At 46.2% G+C, this 12,729-nt stretch overlaps 1 protein-coding gene across 21 annotated transcripts in view; it reads left to right on the top strand.

Annotated features, from left to right (window-relative positions):
* CACNA1E (calcium voltage-gated channel subunit alpha1 E) overlaps nucleotides 1–12,729 on the top strand; it is a 515,845-nt gene that overhangs the window by 457,777 nt on the left and 45,339 nt on the right. For 13 of the 21 annotated variants that reach the window (XM_054247624.2, XM_054247625.2, XM_054247623.2 and 10 more), the window contains 7 exons: nucleotides 2,395–2,406; nucleotides 4,050–4,146; nucleotides 7,472–7,632; nucleotides 8,195–8,332; nucleotides 9,152–9,353; nucleotides 10,151–10,315; nucleotides 11,256–11,366. In XM_054247624.2, coding sequence (XP_054103599.2) covers nucleotides 2,395–2,406; nucleotides 4,050–4,146; nucleotides 7,472–7,632; nucleotides 8,195–8,332; nucleotides 9,152–9,353; nucleotides 10,151–10,315; nucleotides 11,256–11,366 — 886 coding nt within the window. The remainder of the gene's footprint in view (nucleotides 1–2,394; nucleotides 2,407–4,049; nucleotides 4,147–7,471; nucleotides 7,633–8,194; nucleotides 8,333–9,151; nucleotides 9,354–10,150; nucleotides 10,316–11,255; nucleotides 11,367–12,729) is intronic. The other 8 variants (XM_054247618.2, XM_054247617.2, XM_078355057.1 and 5 more) reach the window with 1 other exon arrangement.

Genomic DNA, 12,729 nt, shown 5'->3' on the forward strand with positions numbered 1-12,729 from the left:
CATGTTTTTCTGCAGCTATTCAAATTCATAGCTTTTCAGTGGCGCCTCTGCAGTAAGAAACCTGATGAAAGATGTGTAGAGCAATGACTAATTTTTTATTTTACTTTTACCCTGTGTCTGATTGCTATCCCTGGCTCAGATCTGTGGGAGTTAGGATGGGACAAATAGCCCCCCAGTGGTTTGGCAGCCACACAGCTGTTAAGATTAGAGTGTATCATTAAGAAACCCTGTTTTCCAAAACAAGGGACAGTGGTGACTTTGTATTATGCCATGCATTATGCAGTGTATGTGGCATAATACCCTACATGAATTATACCGTGATATTTTACTAGGATTCTGGGGGGAAATTAATTGAAGAGAGCAAATTATATCTATCCAGGTGTGTGGGAGGAGCAGAAAATATTGCGTCCTCGCGCAGAAGATGGGTGTCTATGAGCATGACCTCTGAGAACCTTTCAGATGCTGCAGGATAGAAAGGTCTCTGAGATGAGGACTTGAGCTAAGCAGGAGGCAGAAGCCTGGGGGGTGTGATCCTAGCCCACCTGCTCATACATTGATCTCCTACCCTATTCCTACGTCTTAGAGATACGAAAGATTATCCCTTAGTTCTTCCTCAAGACAAATGTAACCTGGGGAAAGGGAAACCTATGTAGTTATTTTGGTGAACTTTTTAATTGAATGATTTCATTTTTCCAGTGGCAGCTTGCAGTTATACTTTTATTCATGTGCTTGTTTACTTGAGGTTTGTCTTCCCTACTAGACTAGCTAAGTTTCAAAAGGTTGGCCACCTCATCTGTTCACAACTGTATATCCAGTATGCAGAAAAGTTCCTGACATATATTAGGGACTCCACAGATGCTTGGTATATGAATGAATAAAGGTGTGTTTGGCTGACCTACCACATGCCCCGTCTTATACGTGAGAAGATGCTGGGGAAGATATTTCTGTCCTCTGAACATTTGGAGATTATCACATTAAGGATTTAAGATTTATAAGGTCTTGGGCCTAATTCCCAGATCACCATTTATTTGGTATTTATAGTGAAAATGAACAATTTTGAATATGGGATCATTTATTGAGTCAAATGACCGTTAGAACTCTTTGCTTGGACATATGGTAGCGGAACATAGATTGGTGATACATTGGCCAAAAAAACCAAAAAACAGAAAAAGCAATCTTCATCACAATCTGCAAATAAAAACCAAAACCTGAATTATGGGCACTTCTTAGCAGCAGGCCAGGATAGGGAATCATGAGATGCAGGTTGACCTATGGTTCTAAACTTACTCAGTGAATGGTCTTAGGTAAGCACATCCTCCTGCGGCCTGTTTCCTTTGCAGCTGAGTGGATTTCAGGGATCTCTTCTAGCTCAGAAATTCTGTGTGCTGTTTGACAGAACCTTGAACTAAAGCCTGCTGGTACAGAGCTGTAGTGGTTAAGAACAAGAGCTCTGAGCATCGCACGAGCTTGGGTTCATGTCCCAGCTCTGTCAACTGATGTCAGGCTCTCACTCAACCTCTCTGAATCTCCTCTGTGAAATGGGGATAGTGATTTCTGTGTGCTAAAGTTAGGAGGTTTAAATAAAGGTTTGCACTAAAATTGCTTAGCACAGAGCCTGGCCCAAAATAAAGAATAAAAATTCAAAAAATTTAAAAGTTAGTTGTCATTATTTCTATCTTGAAGATATTTATGCCCTGACATTTTAAGTGCCTCACCCATAGAACTGGGATGATTTTTCATCTTCAAGTTACACGGTATGCTCACAATGGACAGGTGGTCATTTAATTTATCAAAAGGCAAACTTTGGTGTGACTTCATGATCTTGACAGACAAATGCCTCCCCGACCTTATTCAAGTTGGTTTCCTGGCGTTGCTCCTCTGAGCTTCTGAGAGACATCAATATGTCCCTCTTCAGAGGAAACCCGTCATAAGCGTAACCATGCCAGTGTGTGAGAGTTTCTGGCCCAGAGCAGGCATAGTTCCTCCAGCCTGGTTTCTTATAAATTCTCTAGAAACAGATTTTGTCTGAAGACTACATAGGAAATGAAAGTAAACGCCTGCCCACTGTTAAACTAGGCCCCATGGAATAATGCACAATACCCAAAAGTCTATGTGGCATTGTCACTTGTGCTGGCAAAGGGCCTTTGCCCCCCCAGGTTGGGATGGTGGCCATGGAGCAAATGGTGTGCTGGCCTTTCCTTTCACAAAGGTGTGGACACTCTAAGTGCCAAGGCTGTGGGCGGGGTCCCCTGGGCCTGTGCTTCTCTGATTTTCTGTCATTGTAAGGTTCTCTTTTCTCCCTGAAGTGTTCTGACTGTCTTCTCTCTACCCCAACTTCATTTTTTTTGTTGTTTATTTTGATTTTCTACTGCTCTCTGATTGGATCCTCCACAGGAACGCTTTGGGGTAAGTATGTTCACTTATCTTTGAAGTAAAAGATAGAAGGAATGGGTTGGAGGAGTGAGAAAATATGCTTGGGAGGGAGGGTATTATGCATTGGGGAAAACATGGTCAGTTCTTATTTAAATCCAAGAGATCAAAATTGGGAGTCACCAAGCCTTCTTGGGAAGCCATCATTCTTATTGGTTTGGATATGTATTAGGCTTATGTTGCCTCTTTTAGATATGTAGACAGATGAGCCTAATCCAGTGAAATAATTCGTAAAATACACCAAAGCCCCTGGATGCTAAAGACCGCGTCAGTGCAATGATTTGGGATGATTTCTCTTCAGATCTAGGATTGAATAAAAGTAACTTGTAGGTCATGGCCTATAATCATTAAGAGTCTTAAAATAAACATTCTGAGCAAAGTCAGCATTCCTCCAATTTGATTAAATATCTTTTGATCTTGCTTTCTGTGAAAGAATAGAAGGACTTGCATCTCCCTGTCAAGGGTGGGGTAGGTGTGGCAGGAAGGTTGAGGGGAAAAGTAGGCAGAAGCCCTTGCAGTTCCCACCTGATGTTCTGGGCCCCATTTCCTCAGACTGTTGGTGTAACGGAAACAGAGGCTGACTCCACTGTTTGCAGTCTTGTTTTCCACCTTTTTGTGTTTTATAAATGAGAATTACTTGAATTGAATGCAAAGATTTCAGGGGTTGAACAGGTAAGAAAGAGAAATGCAAGTTGATCTATTCATTTCATTCCTAAAAGTAGCAAGAGAAACATATCTTCACTATTAGGAGTAAACCTTTCTAAGTGGCTGAGTAGGGAGGATCCTTAGCTGTAGGGCCGGGATAAAGGTAGCTGGACCTGCAGTTGGGCCTCCTCCAGCCGAGTGAGTCTCTGCAGCCTGTGCTATGTGCACACTGCCTGCAATGGAGGGGTCTGCGGGAAGAGCCAGCCGCACAGAGGTGCTGGGGTGTGAGCCAAGGTCCTGGCTAGAAGCCTGCATAACATGCTTTCTCTGGAACACGTGGACCAGCGAGGGTGTCAGGTCTGCCACCACCCTGCCTCAGCTTGCTCTCTCCTGCACTAATGAACTGTGCAGTGGTGACAAACCTACATTAAGTCACATGCCCTGATGAGACTTGCTCTCAACTGTGGGTTCTTCAATTCAGCAAATATCGCTTGAGAACCTATCACTGGGCAAGCACTGGATTAGGCACAGTGGGGATCTGAGGTGGCTGCTGCTCACGTTCCCTAGTTCACTGACACATCTTCCATTTTCGTTGTGCAGATGTGGTAATCGGCAGCATTAGGCTGGTGGTTAGGGAAGGAAGTGTTGATTAACATATGTGCATGGAGGCCTCTGTGTGCCTGTATATTCCTCTGTGTTTGAATATATAGGGGGTGTGTGCATGTGTTGGTGTTTATGCATGTGGATGTGTGTTTATGTGTGCACACTGGGAAGTGATTTGAGAATATTCCTGAAGCATTTTTTGTAGGATGACCCTGGAGTCAAATCTGACTCAGTTTCTGGCTTCTTGCCTACATCTCTCCCATATATCTCTTCCCTTTTGGCCTGTTGTTACTAATGCCATAGTTTGAATGTCACTTTTATTTCTTCCCTCCCCTCATTCCATATGATTCCCTGGGGGCGTTCCCCCGCAGAACCAACAAAGGACGGGACATCAAGACCATCAAGTCTCTGCGGGTGCTCCGAGTTCTAAGGCCACTGAAAACCATCAAGCGTTTGCCCAAGCTCAAGGTAGTGTTTACAGAGTTCATTCCCATCAAATCCCCTTCTCCGCTCATCTCTCTTTAGCCATGGCTGGCCTGCTTTTGGAGAATTTGTTCTGGGAATATTCCTTTATCTCACATGGATATTGAAGTGAGAATCTGCCTGAGCTAAAGGTCTTAGTTTCAAAGGAAAATTACCAACATCCAAAGAAATCTGTAAGAAAGCTTTGCCTCTTTAGTCTAGACCTAGCTGGTATCTACTCTCCCGTGTGACATGTCATCCAAAAGGGAACCCTGTGTGGCTTTGTCCTGGGGCCTCCTGTGTCCCCAGTGCAGACCCAGAACACCAGAATGGAAGCAACGGGAGTCCCCCATGTGTGTTGTGGTCCGCATATTACTTAAGGCCAAGTATCCAGGGACGTTTTCTCTTCTCATAACGCTGGAGTAGGAGAGGCTCTTCTAGCCCTTCCTTTCAGAATTTTGAGGCACAGATAGGTCAGTAACTTGTCCAAGGTCATGCAGTCCATTTTTGGCAGAGGCAGAGAAGAAACGGGGAAGTAAGCTGACATGAATTAAGTTATTTCTTTTGCCAGGACCCTTTACTAGGAGCCTTACCCAGATTTCTCCTTGTCTAATACTCTCTCTGCTCACCTCCCCTGGGGCCCCACCTTCCTGCCTCTCAGCAAGGCTTCCTGTGCCTTATCACACAAGTCTGCTCGCCTGTTGAACCTGCCTCCCCTACCCCACATACCTTGCTGTTAATGGAAACTGAGGCTCCATGGGAGAAAAGTTCTTTTTCCCTCAATTCCTGTGAATGAAAGCGAGCCACCGCCAGGGAGAGGACCAGAGCTCCTGGTTTCCGGCCACAGAGTCTTTCTGCTGCTTAGGCCACACAACCAGCGAAGCCCCATCTTCAGGGGCTACACCCGAATTCTTCCCAGCAAGCAGACTCAGTTCTGTAACTGCACATCACATGGAATCATGCAGGCCTGCTCAAGGTGTGCGCCATAGGCCACCTGCCTCAGGATCACCTGGTACTTCTTAAAATCCAGTTTGCTGGCCACCGAAACACAACAGAGCCAGACTCCCTGTACGAGAGGCTTGGAATGTGCCTTCTAACCCGGCTACCCAGGTGACTCTTAGCATATAAGTGTAGTTTGAGAACCCCTGTCACCATTAAAAGGAACCCACTTAAGTGCCAGGCTCAGCTCTGGGACTTAGGAACTATATGACTCAGGGCAAATTACTTATTTTTTGACTTTCTTTCACATGGGAAATGGGGACACTTTGTAACTCACACATCTGTGGTGTGGATAAAATGAACTGACATGAGTGGTCCCTGTTAGAAAACGCAGCAGTTCCTCTGGAATGCTGGGGCTGCTCTCCCAGGCCTGCCACAGAGGACACAGCTGGGGGAGGGCTCTTGTGCACTTGACTCTCCCTTGATTCCCAGTTCCCACTTCCTATTGGATTCTCATCACCTCAGATACTCTGCCCACCCCCACTCCCAACCCCCTTCAGGCCTCATAGCATTGCTTCCCCTTTCAGCCATCTGACTCTGCAGAAAGGGGGCAAAACTAACTAGGGTTTTTTTTGTTTGTTTTTGAGTTGGAGTTTTGCTCTTGTTGCCCAGGCTGGAGTGCAGTGGCGGGATCTCGGCTCACCACAACCTCCGCCTCCCAGTTCAAGTGATTCTCCTGCCTCAGCCTCCCTAGTAGCTGGGATTACAGCATGCGTCACCACACCCAGCTAATTTTTTTTTTTCTTTCTTTCTTTCTTTTTTTTGGTCGAGATGGGGTTTCTCCATGTTGGTCAGGCTGAACTTGAGCTCCCGACCTCAGGTGATCTGCCCTACTCGGCTTCCCAAAGTTCTGGGATTACAGCTGTGAACCCCCATACCCAATCACTAACTAGGTTTATGAAACAGAAGAAAGTCACTTCTCAGAGGCCCCGATCTGACTGAAACGTGGCTACCTCAGAGCCCAGGGCCCTGGCCCACCGCATGAGCTCCAGAGAGAGACACCCATGCTCCCAAGGAAGTAGCCTGGCCGACTGCTCTCCTTCGTGGCTACCCTGCCTTCCCCGCTGGAGGAGGCCCTTCTCACAGTGTCAGCTGTTTCTTACCACCTTCCTGCCTGACAATGGCCCAGTTTGGCACCTGCCCATAAATACTCATTGGGTTCTGCCTTGCACCCCATGGAGTGTGGCCAGGCCTCCTGGGGCCCTGATGCTGATCAGTGTTGTCAGTGCTCCTGCAGGGGAGGGTTCAGTGGGCCTCAGGGAGAGCGCAGACAGGCTTGATGAGATGAGTTAATAGGCTAGAGAAAGCACCCTGCAACCTTACTTAATTCGGTTAAATTATGAAGGCTAGTTCCTCAGCTCTGCAGCTCCATAAGCTGAGGGAGACGTGGGTGGCTCTGATGACTCCACAGGGCTGCGTGTCACTCGCATTCCCTGCAGTGTTGAACTAATGAAACCAGCAGAGCTTCACCCAGTGCTGCAAAGAAGCCTCTGCACAAATGTGGCACCACCGTGGGGCTAGCCTGTCCTATGAGCTAAACCTAAAACCTAGAAAATAACCTAAAAATGGCCCGCAAGGTGTGTTGAATTCCCATGAAACTCCTCAAAGCTTAGGGCCTGGAGTGGAGGTCTCTGGAGGTCTGTGGCCTTTTAACCACAGTCTAAGTCCCTGGTTCTACCTGCCCAGCCTCCTGTCTCTAAGCGAAGGTGTACATGGGTCTTTCCCACATTACTTCTGTTGGTCTTCATCCCAAATGCGGCACCTTCACTAGAAACATTTATGTGAAGTTCTGAATATAATCATAAATGCATACACTTGCATATTAGTGACATGAACAAAGACGATAGTGTATTACCAGTACCTGATCCTTTTAGAAAGGTAAGGAGAAAACAACACATCATCAGTATAGAAATCAGCTCCAAGAATGTCACCAAATAAAGTACAAGCTATTTAAAGACTAAATTGGGCTAAATGATCTCAAAGATCCTTTTCGGTGTACACTTTAATGCTTCACAGTAAGCAGAGTACCCTTCCCAGGATCTCACAGAGGACCTCATTACTTGCTTGATAGCATCTGGTTTCTACTGCTTTGGGTCTACGTTCAGATTCAGAGCATGTGCTCCCATCCCAGGTGGGAGGACCCTGCAGTCATAACCAGCTTAGAAGCCAGCCCTTAATCTCATGAGCATCCCCCACCTGTTAGCAGGGAACACTCTCCTGGTACACCTTCTTAGTGGGGCCGGGTGGTGGGGTGGTGTGGCCAGCTCAGCTCTAGGCAAGTGGGGAGACCGTCACGGGGTTCACGCAGCAGGGCTCTTTGCTCTGTCCACAGGCCGTCTTCGACTGCGTGGTGACCTCCTTGAAGAATGTCTTCAACATCCTCATTGTCTACAAGCTCTTCATGTTCATCTTTGCTGTCATCGCAGTCCAGCTCTTCAAGGGAAAGTTCTTTTATTGCACGGACAGTTCCAAGGACACAGAGAAGGAGTGCATGTAAGTGCCGCCAGCACAGCCGGCTTGGTTTTGCTGAAGCATGTCCTGATGAGCCCACTCCACCCCCAACAGGTCCACCCTCCTCCCTTTCTATCCTACCCGCCTCCACTCTTCTTTTAGCAAAACGACAAAGCAGGGAATCAATACACTTTTTATTGAGCACCTCTTTTGTGTGAGACATGAACACCTGAGTGTAAAATGTCTCATACCATGACATTTTACATATGGTTTTCATTTTAAACCCCTATAGCGAGCTATTGAAGTGAGTTTTCTTTGCATATTACACAAGTGAAAGCTAAGACTCAGGATGTTTAAGCAACTTGCTCCAGGTTACAAAGCCACTAGTAAAAAGGTTAGGATTTAATCCCATATCTCTTGGGCATCACATCCCATTTTTGTTTCATGGCAAAAATGCCTGCCTTTAATAAAACTCCTTTTGCCTTACACGTGTATGGTGATCATTACCCCCCCTCGCCCCCACATTACTGCGGTCTGTAGAAGGTGCTGACTCTTCCATGAGCTACAGTGAGAAGGCCCTCTTTCATGTCTGCTCTGGTTTTAGAGGCAACTACGTAGATCATGAGAAAAATAAGATGGAGGTGAAGGGCCGGGAATGGAAGCGCCACGAATTCCACTATGACAACATCATCTGGGCCCTGCTGACCCTCTTCACCGTCTCCACGGGGGAAGGATGGCCTCAGTGAGTGACTGCGTACTCATTTGTGACTGTGATAGGACCCCGTGGTTGCCTTGAGAAGCTGACTCAAGATGAACAAGGCTCACCCTTGGTTATTATATCAGGGAAAGTAAGGGGTTTTGAGAAGGTGAGACAGGCAGAAAAGAGGAAGACCGAAAATCCTTCAGGCAAAGATGGAGAAGGGGATGACAACATCTGGGAAATATTTGAAACTCTTAATGTTGTAGCCAATAATTGAGGAGTTGAGTGGAGCCTTCTGACTTCTGTGGAACAGATGAGTTTTGAACAGCCCTCTATGCATAAGGAGGGTCCCTGAGATCTGTTACAGACAGATTTATCCTCCAGATAGTCCCTGCACTTGAGAGCCTGAGGACCAAGGGTTAAGAATGAGTTGGCAAAACCCAAAGACACTTCCTGTCATCACGAAGACCACAGAATATAGGTCTTATGCTGCCCACAGCTGAGAGCTAATTTTTCAGAGACTTAGCAATGGTTAAGACACCACTTTCTGGTGGCAGCATGTTCTAGTCGACAGCAAAATGCTAAATGGAAATCTAGGAGTCTCTTTGTATTGAACATGACAACCCAAACTATAAAATGATGTCCCTCTGTTGCTTAGGAGTTGAGTGCGTGATGGAACGGGCTAGAAGGAGAAGCAGATTGTTGACAGCAGGATATGACAACTTGGGTTTGGACTCAAACAGTTAACGGAGGATCTGCAGAGTCAAAGAAGTCAGATGAAAAATTATCATAGGTGGCACGTTTCCTAACAAAGCCAAGACCGTCATCCACCATCTGTGCCCCCTCATTCTGTCCCCACAGAGTTCTGCAGCACTCCGTAGATGTGACGGAGGAAGACCGAGGCCCGAGCCGCAGCAACCGCATGGAGATGTCCATCTTTTATGTGGTCTACTTTGTGGTCTTCCCTTTCTTCTTTGTCAATATCTTTGTGGCTCTCATCATCATCACCTTCCAGGAGCAAGGGGATAAGATGATGGAGGAGTGCAGCCTGGAGAAGAACGAGGTAACAATTGGTCTAAAGTGGGGGGGCTGCAGGGGCCCCAGGAAGGATTCCTGGACCAGCAATGTAAGGAAGGAGGACTGCATTTTCTTAAGAATTATAGAGAGAAGATGGGAAAAGTAATTATTCAGCCATTAAATAAACATTTTTCCAAGCACTGTTTAAGGCCCAGGTATGAGGATATCTGGAAGATATGTAAGATGTTTAAGAGGCAGTCTTTACCTTTGTGTGTGCACAGTCTAGAAAACAGAGAAGTGTGCCCCAATAATAACATCAAATACCTGCTTATCTGACTGTGACCTTCCTTGGTATGTATTCATTGTAAGGGCAGGGAATGTGTCTTATCACAACTTTTCTAGCAACAAGCATAGGTCTGGCACACAGTTTCAGAGCTTTTTAATTTTTTTTTTTTTAATGATGGAACCGAACTAGAAACTGTTAGGGACTGTAAGAGAACTATGACATAAAGTGCTATAGAAATACATAGGTAGGTAGATCTTTACTTCTGACCTAGTGCGTCAAGGAAGGCTTCCTGCCGAAATAGCTCAGCCGCATGCTGTGTAAAGGACCATAACTGTGAAGTCTTTACTCCATATGAAACACCTCCAGTTCTGTGTACTTCTTTAAGGCGACGCCATGTCTATAGTTTTGCCCAGGTGACCCGAGTTCCCATCTTTACTTGCCCAGCCCTGCCCTTTTTCTCATTCACCGTCCCTTACTTCTGAGCATGGAACACAGCCTGCCGCAGTGCGAAGTCTAAGGGATTTGAACTTGCACGAATAACCGTGACTTTCTTGCAGAGGGCGTGCATCGACTTCGCCATCAGTGCCAAACCTCTCACCCGCTACATGCCGCAGAACAGGCACACCTTCCAGTACCGCGTGTGGCACTTTGTGGTGTCTCCGTCCTTCGAGTACACCATTATGGCCATGATCGCTTTGAACACTGTCGTGCTGATGATGAAGGTGAGAGGAGAGAGGCACGAGAGCCGGCTGAGCCCTGGCAGCATTTCCCTCCTAGCGCAACTGGGAAGACACCCCGACATCCCAGCTTGTCACTGCTTTACCTACTTTTCCATCATGGAATCCTTTCGTGACTTTATTTTGTTCAACAGCCCAATCTCTGGGGAATTGGGAGTCCACTGGGCAAAATGCAGGGAAGCCTGTAGTAGCCATCCAGGTGCTTGCGAGACCTGAGATGGGAATGGGAGGCAACTTCAGACAAGGGTGGAAAAATCAGGAGACAGAGATCATCATCATGGGGTCTAAAGGAGCCTTGCAGTATTCGGAGAGGTTCATCCTCTTTAATACTAAATGACTAACTCCAGTAAGTCACTCTAGAAAATGTTATGGCCAGGCGCGGTGGCTCACGCTTGTAATCCCAGCACTTTGGGAGGCTGAGACAGGCGGATCACAAAGTCAGGAGTTTGAGACCAGCCTGACCAACATGGTGAAACCCCATCTCTACTAAAAATACAAAAATTAGCCCAGTGTGGTGGCATGTATCTGTAATCCCAGCTACTCGGGAGGCTGAAGTAGGAGAATTGCTTGAACCTGGGAGGCAGAGGTTGCAGTGAGCTGAGTTCACACCACTGTACTCTAGCCTGGGTGACAAGAGCAAGACTCCATCTCAAAAAAAAAGTTTCTTCCCTGCCCACCCTCATTTCTAGGAAGACTGGCTATTTTGCTATTAAGTCATCAAGGTGGGGGCGTGGGCCTGTGTTTTCTTTGTTGTGTTGCATAGAATATGTAGTTCTCTCCAGCCTCTAAGTCCATCTCTCTTCCTGCACCACACACCAGCGTGTCCCACAGGGCAGGAATGACAGATAGCCAGCCTCGGTGACATGCATTCCCCCTCTTACCTTAAGGCTGTGATTCTTCCTCTCTCCTTTTCTCTTCTTGGCAGTATTACTCTGCTCCTTGTACCTATGAGCTGGCCCTGAAGTACCTGAATATTGCCTTCACCATGGTGTTTTCCCTGGAATGCGTCCTGAAGGTCATTGCTTTTGGCTTTTTGGTACGTTGCTGAATCCTTCCCAGCACCGGGCTTTCTCTTTCTGTTGGGTGCCTGCTCAGCCTTTGTTGAAAGGGAGGTGGTTACTGCTCTTCCAGAAATCACCCATCTAGATGTGGGCTCATTTTGTCTGCTCAGTAAACTACTGTAGAGACAAGATGATGTGTGAGCAAGCTGGGAGAAAGGGCAAAGGAAAGCACGTCCCAGGTTCATGCTCATGGAGCCCTCAGCGCTCGTCCTGTGAAATTTCTGTCAGCAGTCCAGAGGTGGCCAGCACTGGATTTTACCTGCAATTTATGTGTAGACGAAGGAGCAAGCCAAAGATTGGACTAATAAACTTCGACTGCTTATTTCCCAGTAAAAGTTGTAAGAGTTTTATAACACAAAAGGGAAAGTACCTATCCCTGTTAGCCTCAAACATAGCAAATAATACAGTTTACCTAGAGGGACTGTAAGAGATTCTTGGACCAGCATTGTAAGGAAGAACTGCATTTCTTAACTTGACTAAGAATTATAGAGAGAAGATGGGAAAAGTAATTACTCAGCCATTAAACAAACATTTTTCTGAGCACTGTTTAAGGCCCAGGTATGAGGATATCTGGAAGATATATGTAAGGTGTTTAAGATGCAGTCTTTACCTCTGTGTGTGCATAGGCTAGAAAACAAAGATGTGTGCCACATTAATTATTACTTATAAAGACTAATGACCTTTAAGTGTGTGTGTGCGTGTGTGCGTGTGTGCGTGTTTGTGGAGTGCAAGGGGAAGGATCCTGGAATTAAGTGTGAGGGGGTTTGGGGCTGATGAATTTTTCTGGCATGAGTCCTCTTTTTTCTTCTCCTCAACTACTATTAATAATTATAATTGTTTGGAAAATTCTTGCATCTGTTCTCAAGAGTGTCAAGAAAACCTAACTCTTTGCTTCAGTGTCCTATAAACAAGATAATCCCCTCTGCCACTCTCCCCCGACCTTGCTTCAGTGTGGGTGGCGAGTCTAGTGGGATGCAAGCCCACGTGACAGCTGTTTCACACTTTTAGGGTGTGAGCTACCATTTCTAATTACATGTGTATACAGCTTTCCCTGCAAGAAGGAGAGCTTTGCTCGTTATCTGAAGAAGTGTTTGTCTGGTAGCGGCTCTAACAGGGACTCTGGGCTGAGCTGGATAATTGTGAGTGTCAATTGCAGGGGCTGCTTTTGGCCTCCCAGTGGTTCTTTGAAAAACTATTAATTTGATCATTTGGGGCGGAGAGTTTAAGGGAACCAATTGCAGGTGGCTGCGTTGTGTTTGCCTGACTCTCTTTTGAGTGTTTTGAGACTTGAGGAAAAAAATAAATAGAAGAAACTACCACCAACAAAGATGCCTTTTT

Source organism: Callithrix jacchus, chromosome 18, assembly GCF_049354715.1.
Source record: "Callithrix jacchus isolate 240 chromosome 18, calJac240_pri, whole genome shotgun sequence".
NCBI classification, from domain to species: domain Eukaryota; kingdom Metazoa; phylum Chordata; class Mammalia; order Primates; family Cebidae; genus Callithrix; species Callithrix jacchus.